The sequence below is a fragment of the Callithrix jacchus genome, chromosome 17 (assembly GCF_049354715.1).
Source record: "Callithrix jacchus isolate 240 chromosome 17, calJac240_pri, whole genome shotgun sequence".
NCBI classification, from domain to species: Eukaryota; Metazoa; Chordata; class Mammalia; order Primates; family Cebidae; genus Callithrix; species Callithrix jacchus.
This window is the reverse complement of record NC_133518.1, coordinates 69,844,938-69,867,662: the sequence shown is the minus strand read 5'-3', so window position 1 is coordinate 69,867,662 and position 22,725 is coordinate 69,844,938. Positions and strand designations below refer to the sequence as shown.

The following is a 22,725-nucleotide window of genomic DNA, read 5'->3' as shown; positions in this document are numbered from 1 at the left end:
CTTGGCTAGGTGTTTCCCCCTCCCCAAATCCCTTCCAAAGAAAAAAACAAAAACATAAAACAAACATTTTCATTTCAGGGTAAAAGGTGGCAAAATAAAATAGCTTGGTCTAAGATGAACTCACATTTTTTCCACAAATTTTCTTTAAATCCTTTGTGAAAGTGAACAAGGGGTATGTGTTTAGTACTAATTCCTTTCAAAACCAAAAGATTTGTAAAAAAAAAAAACACTTAACACAAAATTTGAATTAACTTTATTTCCCCTACAGTCAACAACTTTTCTGCATTGAATTTTAAAGCAACAAAGTAAAATAAAATCCCCCAAATGACAAGGTATCAGAAATCCAGACTTCGTTACACTCTGTTTGTGAAAATGTTCAGCCATTTTATTGTTCTGAAAAAGAACCATCATCTGGGTCAAAAATGAATTCTATAAATCAAAGAATATTCTACACCTTGGAAAAGAAAATCAGCAGTAACATTCTCACTGAACATTGTAAATTACATTTTTCTTCATAAAAGGTACATACTATTCTGCACTTTTCCACCAAAAGCAGTGGTGTGTTATGCTTGTTATATAAAAAAAAGTTATATCCTGTGGCAGGAAAAACCCTTTTATCTTTCACTTTTACTAAACAACTGGAGAAAATGTTCAAGTCTGTATAAAGTTGCCTATAAGCTGGAAAGTGAACTTGTTCAATCTCCATTTACATTTTAGTGCATCTTTTGACAACTGTCACATTTTTAATAAAAGTAACAAAATGCATATAGCACTAAAGAGTGTTTCATCAAATGCTTAAGGGATTAAAAAATATGGAGCAGAGAACAAAATCATTGTGATGGATGAAACTGTTATAAAATGAGAAAAATCCAGGCAAAGTTTACAAGTCTTTTGTTACTTTGATGAGTCACAGAAAATGAACTTTGGATACCCGTCCACTTTAAGGTTCTTCTCCTTAATCTTTTGCATGTAAACATAGTGCTAACTTCTTCAGTACTAAGATACCAAAACCCCATCCTAGTGAGCAACATCCTGTGTAGGTGCCAGGATTTCCAAAGAATATAAATTTAGCCCTTGAATGAATGATGTATGAAATCTGCTCTGTAAGTACCTGGTGAAAACAACTGCTAACAGCAGTAATAATGTGTCAACATAAAAAACTATTTGAATCAATTAGCTACTCAGAGGTCCATCTTTGAAACAGCAGCTTATTCTCAGAGCAAACAGTAAGCAATAGAAAATGTACATTTGATGAAACATTCTTTGCACTGGAGAAACACGAAAATAAATATAATTCAAAGAAGTATAATTATTTTTCTAATACATCTTTCTCAGACCTGTACTAGTTTACTGGTTCAAGAAGCTCTCACCACATTTTATCACTTGTATTTTACATATTGCTATTTGGGTAATTCAAATAAAATGCAGGTCTTGTAAAAGAATAAAAACATTGACAAGTATGCATGTGCCAGGGACCAAATTAGAGGGTTCTTTGGTGCAGTTAGTCCAAATTCTCAGATTTGAAGGATAATATGTACCAATAAAAAAAAAAATCTGCTGCGAGACACTTACAGCAGTGCTCTGCCTTGCTTCACATTAGAAATCGAAAACAGCTGTTCTCAATAAGCCAATTTTATTTTTTTTAAATCAGGCATTGCCAGAAAATTTTGTACATTAACCTGGACCAGTGATGGTTCTGTACCCTCTGTTGCTGTGAAACACGACATGAGCTAAAGGCAAAGACCAGTTCTCACAAGGACAACTGCTTCAAGTTAGGAACCAGAACAGTGCATTTAAACAGTCTTCTTAGATATTTTCTTGCCTTTCTTAAAAACCAGCTTATTTTTAATGTAGCCACGCTTCCTTTTGGTAGTCTATAAAAAAAAAAACAGAACACATAGTATTAATGCAGGTTTCTGCCTGATTAAAAAAATCTATACACACACAGTTTACTGCACTATGATGACTTACTAAGCTCTCTTTGCTCTTCTTGTGACTGGACTCCTTGAATAGTTATGTGAAGACCACCAAACTGTTAGCGGTGTTTCTTACCTGAGTACACTAACAAATCCAAGGTGAAAGGACTAGGTTCCTAGCTTTAAGATAAAAGAACTACCACAGCGTTCCTCAAACATGTATCATACATCCTCACCTCTCTTCTCAACCACAAAGTGCTGAGCTGTAATTATTCAAATTTCCAGGCATGACAGAATATTTAACACTAGACTAAGGAATCAGAAATGCTAATGCTGCTCCTGGTTTAGCCTCCAAGAAATTAGGTGTGTGCCAGAAAAACAACTTAACTTAGTAACTCTTAGAGTCCTTGTTTTCTGTAAAATGAGGGTGACTGTCACTATCTACACAACTGAAAGACATCATCACTTGGCACATTCTCTAAAAATAATCTTTTAGGTAGGAAAATAAACACTTAAAAATGCAAAGCGAAACAACATTCCTTCAGTTTCACAGATCTTTGAAAAATAAAACATTTTTCCTAACAATTCAGTATCCCACTAAAATACTTTCAATAGATGTTTCCTAGTATCAGAAACAAATTACTGCAAAAATGTTTATGTTAGAACCCTGAAGGATAAATCATAGGCATATAGGTCTTTCAATCTGACACATGGCCTTAGATATTGAAGAAAGCAAATGTTTTCTGAAAATAAATAATTTAATGCACCATCAAAGCGCTGGGTTAACAGAGGCAAAAGACTCAAGAGACTGGCCACTCAATTCAATTTTCAATATTTAAATATAACTCTTAGAGGTTTCAGAAACTGGGTAAATCCTACATCAGGTTCCTTTATTCATGATATTCAGTTCAAGACAATTTATAGTAGCTTCTAGCAGGGGTGAGAACACAAGGCAAAATGCAATTCTTCTTAAGGTTATAAAAATTAGCTACTGCTAACTTGTGAACCCCATTATGTTACCTTATTGTTGAACTGATTAAGGCAAAAAGTAAGAAATTTCAGAGAGTACAATTTTAAAAAATTCAAACCAGATCAAGTAGTTAGTTCCTTTATTATCATTACACCCACATTTCTAACAGGATACTTTTTCTAGATCATGATGTGCCCCAGGAACACTCTAGTGTGTCATAGCTCTCAGGGTGCTTTTCTCCTACTGGTGATGAACCATGCCAAAAAGCCTGTTCTGCAGCTTGGACTACAGTTTCTAGCACCTATGCCAGCTTTGCAGTGGCCAGTAAACTCTCAGAATATAGATGCTGCTATATGTACCCTCCTCCTCCAAAGTCAAAACCAGGGTAGAGAAAGGAAGTAAATAAAAAGCAATCCTTCATAGTGCTAGTACAAAACATCTAAAGCCATGGAAAGCAGAAAGTCAAAATCTGTTACTGGCTACCAGAATATATATTTTGGTCACACAAGACAGATAAAGTTTATTTATTTATTTATGTTTACATTGGGAAAATGATGGGATGGCAAAAGAGGTCAAATTAAGAAAATTTACTGCCTTTGGGGTCTATATCATCAGACAGCAAGTTCAACAGTCCTCTTTTCCAGAAAAAGTACACTTAGTTATGCTTGTGTATCTTAGAAGTAACTGCTTTGAGACTAGCAGCATTTGCCTTCACTTGTGTACTGGTGGAACTCACCAATTTCTCCTATCTCATGCCTGTGAGAAACCTCATCATTTGATTTCTTAATGTTATTTTACCTAAAGATGATGGGTTTGATATGACTGACACAATCAGCTTTCTGTGACATCTTTAAATACATTAGTCCAGATATGGTAATTGACATCTGGCACATAAAATATCCATATAAAAAGCTTCCATTTACATATCATACAGTTAATATTCAGCACTGTTATAGTACAAATTAAAACAATCTGTATTTTGCATATATTTGATGTATATTTTAAGTAACAAAAAGATAAGACTAGTTTCAATGATATAAAATAACTGATCTGAGTTATGTAAACGGAAGCATCCTTTCAAAAATTACAACTGAAGTCAATGTAATAATAATCAGTATTATAAGGATAGTACCTTATAATGAAACTGTAACATTTTATCTGCTCATTCCCATTTCCTACTGCTGGACAACCCTATATAAATACTCATTTTTAGTAATTTTTTATAGCAAAGGTTACAGATCTATTTGGCTTAAGTGAGTAATAATGACCCCCAGTGAAATACTTCATATCTTATATAATATTTATTAGAAAAGAATTGCAGTAGCCTCATAATTCTTGCCTATAAGCTTTGTCACAATTATATTAAAAAATAATTATCCTAAGATAAATGATTTTTTTTTGGGCTTCAGAAGGACTCACTAAACTCAAACCTATTCTTTATTCAATGAATAATACAGTAACATCATATTAAGAATGGAAGATAAAGATGCAATATAAGTTTGCTCTGCTCAAAAGATGAAGAACTAATAATAATTCCATCACTTGAGCATGTAGCATTTTTATTTCCATACAGGTTTGGAAAGCGATGGCCACAGCTATATCTTATTTTACAAGTAAGTCTTACTAATGGGAACAGCACAAACCAAAGCCAGAAGGCCTCTGGAAAAATCTCAGCTTGGGGCATCTGAAGTGCTCAGTTTGAAAGAAATGCTCCTAGCAGGCTAGCCTGGTAATTACTTTGTATAAATATAGAAGCCATAGTCTCTATAAATCCGGCAGATGAATATTTATTGCAACTTCCAGAAATTCTTTTTCATACAAACCAACCAACTTTAAGTAACCCTTTAATGCCTTCACTTGGCACCCACCTTCTTTGACAAATATTTCTGTTTTGGGAAAATATTGGTGACTCGAGGTTTGTGATCTAGTGTCTCCCTGTTGTCAGGTGCTTTTACTTTATATATCCTAACAAGCCAGTGTTCTGATGTAAAAGCTTCTTCCAAATGCTTGAATTTAATGTCCTTATTTCCAATCTCAGCATTACGTGTTCGGTCAAAACCTGGGGGTGTACGAAAATCCAGCTGCAAAGTGACATTATTGGGTGTTAACCATATTGGAAAACATTCAGTGTTATAAGACAGTAAATGTTATCATTACAGTAATACCTTCTCCCTTTAAACTCAGAAAACACGTCATCTATCTAAATAGTTTTCATGTACTGCTAGCAAGAAATCAGAAGAGAGAAACTAAGTACATGAGAATAAGAATTTCACAGACTCAGAGTAGAAGAGCATCATAAAGTCATCAACAAAACAAAACACCAAAACATAGAAATGAAATCCATCAAAGCCCTTTTTATAGGTATACAGTGAGAACACACCTAAGGGGCATCTTTCTGTGTCAGGGCCTTGCCCCATCTTTTCTCCCTGCCTGACATGTTCTTCATTCAGCTCTTTTGCATGGCTGGCTCCTTTACCATCCCCTTCAGGGAAACAGTGACTGACAAATCTCCTTTATTGTTTCCTTAGAGCACCTTGTTCTTCCACTCTATAACATACATTGTTAACATCTTTACTCACACTAAAAATTACCTGTGTCTTTGACTGGGATGTCAACATACTGTCTTTATCTTACTCCAAGTGTAGCTTTATATCCCAATTATTATTTGGGATAAAAATAAAATAAAAAATTTGCACAAGTAAGCAAGAGATACTACATCTGAAAGTGGGAACTACAAAGGAGGCTAAATGAAAAAACCAAACCATGAAAGGATTTATGAGGGATAAAAACAGAAAACACAGGGAGGGAAAGAGACTTTCAAAAATTCTCAGACTGTCTTGGTGTAGTGGCTCACACCTGTAATCCCAGCTCTTTGGGAGGCTGAGGCAGGAGGACTGCCTGAGCCCAGGAGTTCAATACCAGCCTGGGCAATATAGCAAGATCTTACATCTACAAAAAATACAAAAATTAATTGTGCATGGTGGTATGTGCCTGTAGTCCCAGCAACTCAGGAGGTGGAGGTGGGAGGATCAACTGAGCCCAGGAGGTCAAGACTACAGTGAACCATGATTGCACTACTGTACTCCAGTCTGGGCCACACCACAGAGTTAGATCGTTTCTCAGAAAAAAAAAATTCTCAGATTAAGTTTATGTTGACATACAAACCTAGCATAAGTAAATTCAACTTTTTTTTCAATTTTTTTTTTTTTTTTTAAAACAGAGACTGGGTCTCACCATCTTGCACAAGCTGGTCTCAAACTCCTGGGGTCAAGCAATCCTCCCATCTCACCTCCCAAAGTTCTGGGATTACAGGTGTGAGCTATCAGACCCGGCCAAATTCAACTTTAAAACAAAAATGAAAACCAGCTCTCCTTCAAATAGTGAATAATTTGTTCTTGCTTATTTGTATGATAGCAAAAGTTACACTTCATGTTTTTTTTTTTTTTTTTTTTTTTTTTTGAGATGGAGTTTCGCTGTTGTTACCCAGACTGGAGTGCAATGGCATGATCTCAGCTCACCGCAACCTCCGCCTCTGGGTTCAAGCATTTCTCCTGCCTCAGCCTCCCGAGCAGTTGGGACTACAGGTGCATACCACCATGCCCAGCTAATTTTTGTATTTTTAGTAGAGACGGGGTTTCACCTTGTTGACCAGGATGGTCTCGATCTCTTGACCTTGTGATCCACCCGCCTCAGCCTCCCAAAGTGCTGGGATTATAGGCGTGAGCCACCGCGCCCGGCTACGCTTCATGTTTTAACCATATATTATTCTTGAGTAAGGTAGGCATCAAAATGAATGCACACTGGAAACACGGCTTAAAACTATTGGTAAGCTTAAAAGAGAGGAAGAAAAAGGTCCTTCAATGTGATTAGTGAGCAGAGAAACTAATCAGAAACAAGCCTATCAGGAAAAAATGTTTTCTGGGATAACTAATTGTTATGGTCAGTGTGATTCTTTCTTTGCAAGAGTTTAGAGACCAGGAATGGGCTTCTAAAGAAACTAAAACACAAACAAAAACCTAAATCTAGATTATTGCCTATTTTTGTTTAAAGTCACCTACAGAGTAATTCCAAGTGAATAATGATAAAATATGATTCATCTGGAATTTACTTGAAGCAACACAACAAACAGTAAGACAGTATATGGTAACTATTTTGAACCCAAGTGAATGTTCTAGGCCATATTAGCCACAAAGATGGTACTTTAGAAAAGGATGAAATTTGATTCACAAATTGAGGTCCAAACACATGCCTTTGGTTTTGATCATTATGTTGATTCCCAGTGATAGTATAAAATTAAGCAAGCAATTTTTTCCTCCGCTTTCTTATCAGCTTAACCAGAGAGCAATATAGAAATAGGCCATTTTCAGTGAAACTAATAGTATGAAGGTAATAATTTGGGACAGACACTTATAACAAAGGACAGATTAACACGAGAAAAACAAATTTAGTAACACATTCAGCACACATTATGCAGGAGAAACTTCAATAAAAGGAACTCAAAGCAGTGGCTTAGAACTCTGGCTTATACAGCATGCTCAACAAAGAACAATACACTTATAGAGAAAGGACAAAGGAAAGTGGTTTTAGGCGTCCAAGATAGGAAAGTAGAAGCGTCCATATATGGGAGAAACGAATGGAGTAAGTTTTGACTGCAGATTTCTCTGCTGCCTGCTCTGGGCTGGTAAGAATCTAGAGTTGTCTCCAGTAAAGGAGAATTTATATTCTGCCTTTAGGCAGAAAAGAGGTTAGATACATACAGCTTTTTCTGTTTGCTGCTTCTAAATTACCTTCAGCTCAAAATTAATTTTTATGTCAAAGAGGCATATTTTGGGGTGTCAGCTTATGGTTTCCTTAAAACTCAAGTCATCAATCCAACGCCCATTATTTACAAACAAGAAAAGAAGCAAGTGGAGTCCAAGGCAGACACAAATTGTCTGAGGGTTACATGACTTGACAGAACCTGATGGAAAACACAGGTGTGACATCAAGTCCATTGTGTCTTCTTTCTCTCACAATGCCTCTTTGAACATTCACTCATTTTGTAGACCCTTAAGCTTTTGCACCACATCATTCTAATCTACTAGAAAACTCTGACCAGACAGCTCTAGACATTTGTGGTGATGGAGAACAGAGAGGCAGTGAACATCTGAAGTGACTATTTACTTCAATTCTTAAATTTTAAGCTTTTCTCCACCAAGCAGTGAAGTGACCCACCTAAGACACCACACTGTTTCCTAGCTAGGAGCTCTTCCCTGGAGAACAATACTTTCCAAAAGCATGAGGTCTAAAGGTGAGATGGCAGGCAAAGAATGGATTTGAGGCTACTGTTAATTAATATGTTAGAAAGAAGTCCTTGACATAAAATTTTGTTTTCTAATTTCTCACAGGCTAGTTTCAGAAATCTAAATGTAATGAAAAAGACTCTTTAGATAAGCACATTTCTCTTCAGCACAATCAAAACATCATTATCCTGTTTTCTAGAAGCAAATAAGACTAAGTTTTACATATTATTTTGAATGAATATTAGAGAAAAATGGATTTAACTAACCTGCATTTCTCCAAATCTGTAGTATGACATTTTATACATAAGGCAATTCAACAAAGTAGGGGATCCTGCTTTGTCTACACGGAATTCTCCCTGTGGGGTAAAATAGTCACTTTCCTACAATAAAGAAACCAGAAGTTCTGCATTAGTTAACATATTCAAAGCTACAGGTTCCTCTTTTCATTTCCCCATAAGAATAAGCTTTTGAGGTATCTTTATAAAGCCATATTCAGTTATACCCCCCCAAAATTAATCCCACCAGACTTTAAACCATGTTATAAGGCCTTAACTATTACTATTTTTGAGACAAGGTCTTCCCTGTCATTCAGGCTGGAGTGCAGTGGCATGACTGTGGCTCACTGTAGCCTCACCCTTCTGGGTTCAAGCAATCTTCCCATTTCAGTCTCTCAAGTAGCTAGTACTACAGGCCCATGGCACCATGCCCAGCTAATTTTTGCATTTTTTAAAGAGAAAGTGTTTCACCATGTTGTCCAGGCTGGGCTTGACTACTGGGCTCAAGTGATCCACCTGCCTTGGCCTCCCAAAATGCTAGGTTCATAGACATGAGCCACTGCACATGACCACCTTCATAATTTGAAGAGACTGGTACCAACACCATGGTTTAGTACCAGGCAGGGGTGGCTCTGCCTGGTATTAATTACCCATCCTCATCTCTGTTACTCCTTTTCAGAGTTTTCTTAAGTGTTTTTGCTAAATTTTTCCCATATGAAGTCTAAAATCTGCTTTAATTGGGAAGAGAATGTTAAAACCACTGTGGAATTTTTTGGGGGTTAACCTCTATGAGGAACAATTTAGGTAAAAAATGCAATTTCTGACTCAGAAATTCCTTTTCTAGGAATTAATTCTATAGAGATACTTGTGTATGGCCAAAATAATGAATGCAGAAAGTTATTATGCCATTGTTTGTTAATAATAAAATATTTGAAAACCTCCTAAATTCCATCAATAGAGACAGGTTAAATAAATCATGACACACACACACAAAATGCAACACACTATGCAAATGTAAATAAAAGAATGAGAAGCTCTCCACATTCTAATATGAAAAGATCACCAAGACATATTATGAAGTAAACAGGTTATATAGCTTGCTAGAAGTAAGAATCACAAGAAAATAACTAGTGATTTCCCAGGGACTTTTTTCTCCCTATTTTTAACTGACAAATAAATTTGTATATATTTATGGTACACACCATGTTTTGAAATATTGCACTGTGAAACGGCTAGTTCATCTAATTAACATATGCATCATCATCATTATTTTGTTGTCGTGAGAACACTGAAATATCTACTCTCTTAGCAACATACAAGTACATAATACATTGTTATTAACTATAGTGGAACTTTCTTTTTTTAGGGAGATAGGCTTTTTTGTATATCCTCTTTTTTTTTTTTTTGAGACGGAGTTTCCCTCTTGTTACCCAGGCTGGAGTGCAATGGCGCGATCTCGGCTCACTGCAACCTCCACCTCCTGGGTTCAGGCAATTCTCCTGCCTCAGCCTCCCGAGTTGCTGGGATTACAGGCACGCACCACCATGCCCAGCTAATTTTTTGTATTTTTAGTAGAGACGGGGTTTCACCATGTTGACCAGGATGGTCTCGATCTCTTGACCTTGTGATCCACCCGCCTCGGTTGTATATCCTCTTATACTTTATTTTTGAACCATATGAAGAGGGATAGACTTCTATTGTATATCTTCTTATACTTTACTTTTGAACCATATGACTGTATTATCTATTCATGAAGTTTAAAAATAATTTAAAAGACATGGAAATGTAGGATTTCTGTATATGCTAATGTTCAAAGCATTCATTAAGAAACAGTGATCTATCACGTTACAGTTTTAACACTGCTAAAGCAAACCACAAATGAAAACCACATATGAAAGAATTAAATTTCAGATTAATACAAAGAAATAATGTTTACTAATCACAGTTAAGGGAAAACATTACAGCATTTACATTTGATCAGAAATCTGAGGCTTTATTTCATTCCCATCACACAATACTTGCATACATTTCCCAAAACATTCCTCTATTCTGGATCAGTGGCAATCACTCTTATCTTTAGTACCTACATCATGTAAAAGCACAATGCTGGATGTCCAACTTCTAAGAGCTCCCATTGTGAGCTCTTAGAAGTGAAAGAGGTAAGACCAAATCTAATACAAAACAGCAGTGGTTCCCAACCTTTTTGGCACCAGAGACTGGTTTCGTGGAAGACAGTTTTTCCACAGATGTCGGGGGGGGCTGGTGGTTTCTAGATGAGTTCCCCCTCAGATCATCAGGCATTAGACTTTCATAAGGAGCATGCAATCTAGATCTCTCACATGTGCAGTTCACCATAGCGTTTATGATCCTATGGAAATCTAATGCTGCTGCTCTGACAGGAGGCGGAGCTCAAGCAGCAATGCTCGTTCACCCGCCCCTTATCTCCTCCTGCGTGTTCTGGTTTCTAATAGGCCACGGACCACTGCTGGTTCGTGACCTGGGGTTTGGGGACTCCTGCAAAACAGGTATAAATAATTTGTATAGAGGTTAGTATACCAGAAAAGCGCTTTCGGAGAGGGGACAGTCTGTGGTGGGGAAGGTATTCCAGGAAAGGGAACAGTAAAAACACATGTGTTAGGTGAGTTAAAGAAAGAAACCCCAAGCAAGTTTTAGGGGCTAGAACCTACTGACAGAGTGGAAAAGGGTGGCAGAAGAACAAGAGACTAGCAAAGGAAGGCAAAACATGAAGAGGCTTGCATTCCAAGCTAAGGAGTTTACACTTTATACCAATATTTTATCAGAGGTTATCTACTTTGTACCAGTCCCTAGGCTGAGGCTCAACTACTTTACTATAAATTCTCATTAATGGCACTACAAATTAGTTATTTTTGGCAAAAGATAGCCTAGTCTGTCTTGATCACCACTTTTTTTTTTTTTTTTTTTTTTTTTGAGATGGAGTTTCGCTCTTGTTACCCAGGCTGGAGTGCAATGGCACGATCTCGGCTCACCGCAACCTCCGCCTCCTGGGTTCAGGCAATTCTCCTGCCTCAGCCTCCTGAGTAGCTGGGATTACAGGCACGCACCACCATGCCCAGCTAATTTTTTTTGTATTTTTAGTAGAGACGGGGTTTCACCATGTTGACCAGAATGGTCTTGATCTCTTGACCTTGTGATCCACCCGCCTCGGCCTCCCAAAGTGCTGGGATTACAGGCTTGAGCCACCGCGCCTGACCTTGATCACCATTTTAATTCCAGATCCTAGATCTAGGGCTAGTATCCAAAGCATATTACATTGACTTAATAAAATAACTTGCCCAAGTTGACAGTTTTTCTTTTAACTCATGTCTGTCTGGTTTTAAGGCCCTTTGCCTTAATCAACTGAAGTCTCTTGAGCCTAAAAGTAACATGATCAATTTCATCTTACACTGGGAGGGAGGAAACAAGATAAGGCAAAGATAGGAATTTCAAGGTTACTATCCTATTTCAGGTTTACAAATATAAGGGTCAGTACTAGGGTGGAAGTAATGGAAATGGAAACAAGGGGATGAAGTGAGAGGCTGTGAAGAGACGTAAAAGTAAGAAGTCTTGGCAAGGGACTGCTTCAGAGGGGAGAATAGAAATACTAGGTGTGAGTTTGAAAAGTTTTAACCTAGAAAATGCCCCTAGAATCTTTAATAAATAGTGAAGTCAGGGTAAGGAACTAATCTGAAGGATAGGATAATTAAACAAATACAATGTAATTAGCAAGATCAGAGAATTACTTGGACACAGTGAGCTATCTTTCACATACTGATATTATCTAGTTTCTTACCCGAATGTCTTTTGGATGTTCCCCTTCAGCAATCCTAACCATCCAGAGAAACTTATTGATATCATCACCAGAATAGCCAATGACCCCTCCAAATATAACCAAAACATAATCTACATCCAGAGTCCTCATGATTTTATAGGCTGCTGTTTCATTAGAAGACATAGCTTTTCCCACCTGCAGAATTAAAAAAAAAACAAAAAACTGAGAATGTTTTTAATTATTCCCACATTCACAAAAATCAATGTATATATTTATTAAAACATGGAATTCATTGAGTTTGTTTTACATGGAATCTTTCTGTAGAAATGATTTCCTATGAATTCAAATATATTGAAATTTATGAACCTCTCAACTACTATAATTTATAGTCAAAATTCAGAATACCTGTTCTAATATTTTGCTAATAATTAAGTTCTATGATATTAACATTTTATGATGAAAGCAGGCAGGATTAGAGAAACAATTTCTCACAACCACAGGCCAGGGCTGGCCAGTGATCTTGCTAGCGCATAGATTTCCTCTCCCCAGTCTAGCACACATCTGATAATTAGCTACAACAGTAATACAAATAGAATTCATTTCGTTAAGACTGGTCTTTGTGTTTAAAATGTTTGAAGTACAAAGCGGTGATTACATTAATTTATGTAGATTTGTTATTTAATAGGTAGAGGAACACAGTTTGCCTATTCATAAAGTGCATTTACTTTACATATTTGCAAATAATTTTTAGTTTATAACATGAAGAATCCAAGCCAAACATTTTAAGTTTCAGATTTTGTCTAATTCTTCAGTAAGCTAAATTTATCATAAACTCTACCAGAAATCAGCTTGCAATTCTGAATACTTAGTACCATTCTTAGAAACAAAATAAGCATACCTTGAACTCACTTTATTGACCATATGTGTAAAAAGTATTTTGAGAATTTAGCAGCGTACACCCACACTTTTCCTATTTAGTCACAGATGAAGCCTGACTGCTAAGGAGTCAATAAAGATTTGTTTGCAACCTTGTGTTTATCAAATCCTTACCAGTGCTATGTGACTGTTATTCCAGGTGTTATTATCAACCAACGTAGTTCTATTAGCCATTCCAGCTATCTGATAGCCATAATCCCACCAAGACATTACTCGTGCATGTTCATCTGTATTTTGCCTCAGCCAAAAGTAAGCTTCTCTAAAATCATCTAAGATGTTCCTGGTGCTGAAAAGAATCACAATATTCTTTTAAATGAGATGTCACAAATTTGAAGAGGATAACTTAAAATCTTGAGGTATTAATCCATTGAGTATGTTCAGATTTAAAGGATGGTAGTTATAAAGTTATAAAGGATGGTAGTAAATAAAAGGATCTGTCAATGAGAAAAATAAAGTCAAATAATGAAGAGCTAGACGAGTGTTATTCACACTAATGTGCACTGAAACCACCTGCATATCTTGTATTTAAAAAAAGAAAAGCAGATTCTGATTCAGTAGTTCTGGGGTAGGACCTAATAGTGTGCAAACCTAATAAGCTCCCAAGTGAAACTGTAGTTTAAAGCCATGGTGATATATATATATAAAGCAGTTGTTCTTACATTTTAGATGCATCTGAGTCACCTGGGCCTGTTAAGCCAGACTGCTATTCCGCAGTCTCAGGTTTCTAATTCAGTAACATTAGGGTGAGGTCAAGACTGCATTTATAACAACTTTCATGGTAATGATGATGCTGTGTGTACAAAGACCACACATTTGAGAAAAACTGATGTATATGATTATGCATGCAGAAATATTCTGGAAAAGAACATGAAATACAGTGATTACTACCCATGGCACCAAAGGTGGAGGAAAGGCCAAAGAAAGGTAGATTCAAATGCAAAACTTCACAGAGAGCAGAAGGATGGTTACTAGAGGCTGGGGAGGTGGGGGTAGAGTGGGTGGGTCACGGGGATGCTTAATGGGTGCAAACACAACAGGGTGATTATAGTCAAAAATAATTTAACTGTACTTTAAAAATAACTAAGAGTGTAACTTGATCATTTGTACCTCAAAGGATAAATACTTGAGGGAATGGAAACTCCATTTTACATGTGATTATTACACATGCCTGTATCAAAATACATAAAATGTATCCCATAAACATATATATCTACTATGTACCTACAAAAATTAAAATTAAAAACAAAAAAGCAAGTGCAGAATATCACAAACAATATTTATTTTTTAATTCTATCCTTTGAGACAAAGAAGTATAAAATGTTTTTGTATCTGAGTTTTTTTCTTACCCATCATGATTGTACGAGGCCAGGACTACACTTGGACTGGAGTAGGCATTGCTTGTGACCCAGGTACAGTGGACTGCAAACATCATCAATAGCATCAGCATCAACATGGTGACAATGCTTTTTATATTAGGACCTAATCCCTCTTCAGTTTTTTCCTGTTCAGTTACATGTTTCCTCACTTTACCTGCCTGAAGACATATTTAAAAACTGGTTAGACAAATTCATTATTCGACTTGCTTCATTAAGACATTCAATGGAAAAAGCTGGGAGACAATTTATCTATCAATTTAATTCGATGACTCAGAAAATGTATAACCATCAGATATTCTTATGTGGGTGATGGATTGTTTTCTAAAGTCAAATGTGAATAAGGTGTCCTGAGAATATGCCAGTCCAGATGGTGGTCACACAGCAAAATAATATCTCCAGTAAAAAGCAGCTTTCAAACTCAGTTGAAAGCTTATATTTTAATTAAATACAGAGGAGATTAACCAAATGACCCCATTCTAGTGAAATCTTATTATGTCAATTGTTATAAAATCTTAATTCCACATCCTGAAAATGGCAATGCTCAGCTATCATTTTAACCATGTACCATTTTAGTACAGGGGAAAAACTGTATTAACAGAATCTAGTCTTCCAATTTCCAAACCCTAAAACCAAAAGACTTGTTAAAACTACGATTACCTTTAAAAACCACCTTCCACAACAAAAAAGGGAAGACAGAATAGAAAAAGTCACAAGTTCTACATTTCAAGGCTGGTTAAGAAACCACAAAGCAACAACAAAAATCCCAATGGGAACAACAAACACAAAATCAAGAATGTGGTTTGTCAACACAAATCTTTACGAATTACATTCATCTTATAGAAGGAGAGAATTTCAAAGTTAATATTTATACTGAGAAGTTTAATTTCTTATTACCACTTTAAAACCTAGGCAATATTCAAATAGTAAAGTTTAACATGTCATCTAAGACAAGTGTTCTAATTCTTACAAGTCCTTTTCACACTTGCACCAACTGAGAAACCATAGGTTAAAAATAAATTACCTTGTATTGGCTTGTTACCTATTGCTAATGAACTGGAGTGTTTTTAAAAAGGCATTTTACTCCCTTCATTTTACTGTTCAAACACTCAAATATCAAACATGTTCCAAAAATATTCTGAAAGAATGCACTGAGTACAGACCTCAAAGATAAGCACTTGTCTGTCCATGTGGTTTCAGAGTTTACAGTGCCAAATCTTAAGTAAGTTAGCAGAGCATCAGGTTTTTGCTCTCAAAAATGGAAGGGTATATTAACAAGGGTATATATCTTAAGTATTTATAAAAGAAATCACCAAAAAGAAGTGAGAATTCCTTCCTGATGACATTCTATTTTCTAACTCTAAGCTGAAAGACTGACCAGAATCCTTGAGGCAAACAGTGGAGACCAACTAGGAAAGTCATTGTTTATCCAAATCAATAACATTTCTTAATATGTACAGTTCTTACTGCGGTGGAAAAAATTAAGAAAGTACATAAAAAATTTAAAGGCCTTACTTTAGATTCCCCACCTTATCATACAAATTTCCTGGGTTTCTTTTGTCATCCTCATCACTGCTGTCCTCCACAGGTGGATTTTCCCTTTTCATGTCATCCCCCAAATAGTGCTCAAAGACATTTGAAAAGGCAATTGCAGACAGCATACACACGACTGGAGTCAAAGTCAACATCAGTCGCACCATCACTCCCGCAAAGTAGACAGCACTGATTGCATATAGAGCAACTGCAAAGACAAATTCTCTTACAATATGTCGGAGAGAAAAGTTCACAGGAAACTGAACTAGATACCTAAAACCATACTATAAAACAAATCTGGAATTATATAAATGTCTCACAAATGGTCTAATTGTTTCTAAATTGATACTACTGACCAACTGGTTAATTAGCCATATTTAGAAATTATAACTAGTGTTCAGTAAATAAAACCTACAAACCTACATATCAACCGTTTAGAAAAATGTGTATGATTCAAATTTCATTAGTTATAAAGAATTAGACAATTCATTATTTGTCAATAACATAAAAAAATCCATAGCTGACAGATAAAAACATTTGTGCATCATCACCAGGCAAAATAAATTTATAGATTTAAAATCTACAAAAATCCAGTGCCAATATCTGGCATAAAGCCTGCTTTAAAACAAAAACGGGATGAGAAGAATGTAAGTATTAATCAAAGGAGGAACCTGCAAAGTTACTGCCAAGAAACCTAAAAAAAAATTTTGAAACCAATTTTCAATAGCCAGAGCCTTCTCGATAATGTGCTAACCACAGGAAAAGGATCTACCATTTCTCACTGAAGGTTATGTATGACTTTATAAATTCAATGCGTCATGTAAGCTCCCATCTCATGATGCTAAATTTTTTTCTGACTAAAAAACATATCACATCATATTCTTAAGTGTATATCTCAGTGAATTTGTATATATACACACCTGTGTAAGTACAACTCATTATAATGATATAGAACATTTTTTTTTTTTTTTTTTGGAGATGGAGTCTCGCTCTGTCACCCAGGCTGGAATGCAGTGGCGTGATTTTGGCTCACTGCATCCTCCGCTTCCTGGGTTCAAGCAATTCTCCTGCCTCAGCCTCCCATGTGGCTGGGATTACAGGTGTGCGCCACCATACCCAGCTAATTTTTGTATTTTTAAGTACAGACGGGGTGTCATCATGTTGATCAGGCTGGTCTCAAACCCCTGACCTCGTGATCCACCTGCCTCAGCCTCCCAAAGTGCTGGGATTACAGGCATGAGCCATGGTACCCGGCTGATATAGAACATTTTCATATGTCCTCATGCTTCTTCTCAGTCAATAAGCCCCTCCCCTATAAAAAGGTAACCACTAGACTTCTAAAGAATAAGTATTCCTTATTCTTGAACTTCACAGGAATATAATCACATAAACATGTTCTCTTTTGCAATGGCTTCTTTTATCCACCCATACTGTTCTTTTATTAATTGCTGTGTTGTATTCTGTTGCAGATATATAAAAATTCTACTGCTGATGACTTTGTAATATTTATAAGTAGGGGTTACTGTAGATAAAATTACTAGTGCATTCTTAGACATGTCTTCTGGTAGATATAGGCACTCATTTACACATAGGAATGAGATTGCTGAGTCATGAGGTTTAAATCTTCTTGAATGACGCAGTATTAACAGGGCCTTATCCAGAGTCCATTAGAGAAGAATGAGTGTGCCATCCTTTAAACAGAACCCCTACAGGTGCTGTTCTTCTTTCCGGATTCTACTCTAGAATAGTAACTTCATGTGTCACTACGGTCTAGGTCCCATAATTGTGTAAGTTTCTAGCAATACAAATTACTGACTGGTGTGACCCTGTGCATGTTATAAAGATTTTCTCAGTGTCAGTTTTAAATCTCATACAAAACCACCACAGCAGATTTCTTATATGATTAAATCACACAGAAGCCTTTGATAGCTGCTTATTTTATCCTTTTATATTAGAAATATTGGATCCTAAATACCTGGCTTGTAAATATTCTGTATTTCAAGTCTTATTAGTTAGAAAAACACAAATCTATCAATAAAGAGGATGTTTACTGAAAGGTGATCCTTATTCCATTATAAAATGGACTTTGCTCTGAAATCTGGATGATGAATGTCCCTAAGGCTTCTTCATACTTAAATAAAATTTTACTCAGAAAACAAAGTCAAGACTATTGTCAACAAAGTTAAAATTTTCAATTCTCAAACACAAACCATAAAGATAACATTAACTTCTCAGAAACCATAATACATTGAAGGCAAAATTTATATATTAGTCCTAAATTAAAACAATTAAAATACTTAAAATAAATTTTTCTTTTCTTTTTTTTTTTTTTGGAGGCACAGTTTTGCTCTGTTTCCCAGGCTGTTGTGCAGTGGTGTGATCTTGACTCACTGCAACCTCTGCCTCACAGGTTTAAGGTTCTCCTGCCTCAGCCTCCTGAATAGCTGGGATTACAGGCGTGCCGCCGCCATGCCTGGCTAATTTTTGTGTTTTTAGTAGAGACAAGGTTTCACCATGTTGGCCAGGCTGGTCTCTAACTCCTGACCTCAGGTGATCCACCCGCCTTGGCCTCCCAAAGTGCTGGGATTACCAGCGTGTGCCACTGCACCCAGCCCCTCAATAAATTTTTCTTGGTTAAGGACCTAAGCAAAATAGGGGAGAAAATTTATCTTGAATATATAGCACCAAACAACAAACACAAAACTTTAAAGTAAATAATCTCAAAAAGAAAAATAATTATTTCCTAAAGTATTCATTAAAAACCTCTCTTACCAAATACTCTTTCATCGTTGATATTTTTGATGCAGAACCACAGGCCTGCTGGGAAGGTACATACAAGAATATGTAGATCAAAGAAGAAAGACACCCAAGTCGTAGGTTGATGCTCAGACACTGATGCAATAATTGGAATGTGTATTTTTGCATACCTAGTATTAAAAAAGTTAATAATTATTTACAATTAAGTGATAAAACAGGAGTCCCTTTTAGATGAAGAAATCTTGTTGACTGTAGAAATTGTACCTACTTCCTACCCCTTCTTATTTAAATATATCATCCAAGATAACCAGCTATACTGGATACAAATCTGTTTGGTCTACACTGGTAAAATGAAAACATGTCCTCTGTAAAATTGAGAGAATTATCTATGTCCAGACATGAGAATGTTGGCTCTGAATTCCAATACAAAAATCTCTTTTCAAATGGGAATCTGTTCTGCAGTTTAAGTCAGCATTTCTCATGCTTGCATCAACAAGTCTCATTACCTTTCGGAATTAGTACTACAGACTAAATGTCCTTTATCTGAAATGTTTAGAACCAGCAGTGTTTCAGATTATAAAATATTTGCATTATACGTACCAGTTCAGCATCTCTAATCTGAAATTCTAAAATGCTTCAATAAGCATTTCCTTTTAGCATCTTGTTGGTACTCAGTAAGTTTATGATTTTAGAGCACTTCAGATTTTGGATACTCAACCTGTAGCAGTAATACTTTATCCAATAATTACACTTTACACAATGACAATGCCTTGCTTGATAAGAGCAGGCATGGAGGTGGGTGAAGGAAATGGAAAGGACTGAAAAAATTATTACTGAAACACCCTGAGATTCTGAAGTTGTTAATTAAAGTTCAGAAAGTAAGAATAAATGTAACTGCACAAGTTAATCTGGTAACTTAACCTAATCAGAGTAACAGTCTACAACTTGGGTTATCCTTCAAATTCTTTAGTGATCCACAGGCTGAACTCTTGAAATAGGCGTCTAATTGTTAGTTTAATCATTCAAACATCATTTGCTCATGTCCTTTAATTAGACCTGGACAGGAGTCCTTCTGGTATCACATCAGAAAGCATGTCTGTTCAATAAATTGTTTTTTACTGAGCCACCTGGGGAGTAACAAGACAGAATAGAGGAGGGGCAAAAATTCTAATCAACAGATATTTTCTTATCTCCAGGAAAACATTTTAGAGATGAAAAGTTTTATTGAACTAGTAAATGTTTAACTAGTCTAATTCAAAACCAAATTTATTAATTCATTTTATAAGAGCACTCTAAAGAAAACACAGCAGATATATATTCTTGTGTTTCACAGATTTAAAAAACAAAACAAACTTAGATCAGATGGTATTAGAAAAAAATTAAATTTTCTTCCTATATACGGCAATTAAATTATAACACAGCATCCTTAACAATTCTTAATAAAAAATTACTAAATGATGAAAATTTTACACTAGGTAAAATAAAAATCAATCTTTAAACTGCACAAAGTCTACCTAAATATTTTTACAAAGAAAACTAAAACAAGGAGTTGCCAATGCAGAACAGAAATATCCAGCTTACATTTCATACTAAAGGTGCATTCAAAACAGGTATCATAACAAACAGAAAATACAAGGAATGTAACATTTACTAAACTAGCATATCTTTGGTATCTTAGAAATGTTGCCCAAGAACTGAGTGAAATACTGACAAAACAGATAAAAACAAAGAAAAGGGTTATTTCAATAAATATGATGCCAAATAACATCACTGCACTCACCCAGTATCCCACAATGAATAAAACCTGCCACTCCATGGTGCAATGTAACCTTGGAAGGAAAAACACAGAGGAAATCAATCTGCCGTTTTATTATTTTGTAAATCTTTTACTGCCTTTATGTTTATTGTTATAGATTGATATAAACTAATGTTCAAAGAATTTCAGTTTTCTTTTATAGGTGTCAACCTATTTCAGATTGTTGGCAGTGAGGAAACATAAGGTAGTGATCAAATAAAAACAATATCCACGGAGAACCCATTTCCGAGAAACATGCTTGAGATAAAGTTGTAGAAAGTTTTCTAGTTCTCTCTTAAGCTTTTAGTTGACTAATAAGGCTAAGGCATTAAACAATACCAGATCATTTAAAAAAAAAAAAAAAAAAAAAAGGAGGCGGGGAAGGGAATTTCTAAATGATCTAATCCAGTATCCCATATCCCACCAGATAAATCCAAACATGATTTGAAATACTCATGACTTTTACTCCTGTCAATCCTTTATGATTTTGTGAGCTAGGCTGGTACATTAATTAGACAGAATACATTTAGAAAAAATCTCATTTGTTTCTAAGGACTGGCAAATCAAGGTTAGAAAACTTGGAATCTAGAAGCAGACTGAAACTGATTCTGTTAGTATACTGCTGAAAAGCAGGGGACAGAGAGAGCGTGTGTGTGCATGCAAGAGAAGGTGAGAATATAGCAGGTTAATAACAGAAGCTCTGATTTTTTTTTTTCTTTTTATAGTTTGGGCCTATTCATCCAGCAAGAGAAGGATGCTTAAAAGTAGATATATCAGAGCTTGATGCCGCAAAATTTTTTGTTGAAAAAAAAAAAATCACTTTGTAGTAATGCTATTATTCAGATTTTAGAATCTTTGGCTATTATTTTTATACTGTTTGTACAGATAAGATTCACATCTACAGGTGATAACACCTACCTGTATAAGTCAAATAGATGACACTGAGGAACACAGCACCTGCAGCTAGTGATACACCCAAAAAGAAAAGGGTCTGGAACTCTTGTTTTGTTAATCGGTCTCTCAGATACTGCAAGAAAGCGTAAGCTTGCAGCAATGCAAAGACACCTAATTAAAGAAAAGGGTCATATAATCAACAAAGCACTTTTCCAAGGCCATTTAAAAACTTTCATTTGAAAGAACTTCTTAGAATGTCCTGTACCATTCATATCAAAGACTAGTTATTTCATCTAGCCAACATTTTCTTTGTCTAATGACAGTTACCCAATCAATTAATACATTCACAAAATTCTATTACATGTTTTTTTTTTAAATAATCAGATTCCTCACACGTATACCAGACCAAAGGAAAAAAAAAATCCCATTTGAATGACAAGCCTATTAAACATATTAAGTTCCTCCCTTTCCCCTATATTTTAGGGGGGATTTCTGGGGTAAAGTAATTTTTAAAAATCATTGAAAAACAATCCTCCAATTTGTTGTGCTGAAGGATACAAAGACTTAATATCAGGATAATCTTGATACGTAGTTACTGTTTATAACTGAGTAATAAGATGTGACCTTACTTACACATTTAGACAAGATTCTAAATTAGTATCAGGGCTCAGGCCGTACCACGCCAAATCATGGCACCTTGAAATTTGAGAAACCAGCAGAAGCTGGAAAATTTCTCTTGTCTTTTTTCTGTTTGTTCTCCCCTGAGGCAGGTCATAAAATAATTCTCTGACCTTCCTGTAAGTAGGTTATAAGATCCTCATTCCAGAGGGGTCCTTCTAATACCCGGAGGAAAAGATGAAGACACAGAGACATCAAGAAGAATATGAACAAATAGGCCTTAAGTTCTTCCCATTCTATTGCCATTAGATCACACTTCTCTTTGTCCAATCTTATTTCCACATGACTGTCCACTCTTCATCAAACCTAAGCATAAAAATACAGTTTCCCTGCTTTTTCAAAATTTTCACTTCTGAAAAGCTCTTGTGTCATGTAAAATTTATAGTAAATACATATGTATGTTTTTCTCTTGTTAATCTGTCTTTTGTTAATAGGGGTCTCAGCCATCAACCTTTTGATGACTCAGGGAAAGATAATAATCTTTTCTCCCCTACATTAGTAAATAAAAAGGTGAGTGCTAAGATAT

At 35.7% G+C, this 22,725-nt stretch overlaps 1 protein-coding gene across 3 annotated transcripts in view; it reads right to left on the bottom strand.

The window, feature by feature from the left end:
* Positions 1-236: 236 nt before the first annotated feature.
* STT3B (STT3 oligosaccharyltransferase complex catalytic subunit B) overlaps positions 237-22,725 on the bottom strand; it is a 111,278-nt gene continuing 88,789 nt past the window's right edge. For all 3 annotated transcript variants that reach the window (XM_035278541.3, XM_078354486.1, XM_035278542.3), the window contains 10 exons: positions 21,546-21,692; positions 20,613-20,661; positions 18,848-19,002; positions 16,072-16,283; positions 14,516-14,703; positions 13,284-13,455; positions 12,255-12,428; positions 8,435-8,548; positions 4,755-4,967; positions 237-1,874 (listed from right to left, as the gene is read on the bottom strand). In XM_035278541.3, the coding sequence (XP_035134432.1) occupies positions 1,794-1,874; positions 4,755-4,967; positions 8,435-8,548; positions 12,255-12,428; positions 13,284-13,455; positions 14,516-14,703; positions 16,072-16,283; positions 18,848-19,002; positions 20,613-20,661; positions 21,546-21,692 (1,505 nt within the window). In that variant the 3' untranslated portion in view covers positions 237-1,793. The remainder of the gene's footprint in view (positions 1,875-4,754; positions 4,968-8,434; positions 8,549-12,254; positions 12,429-13,283; positions 13,456-14,515; positions 14,704-16,071; positions 16,284-18,847; positions 19,003-20,612; positions 20,662-21,545; positions 21,693-22,725) is intronic.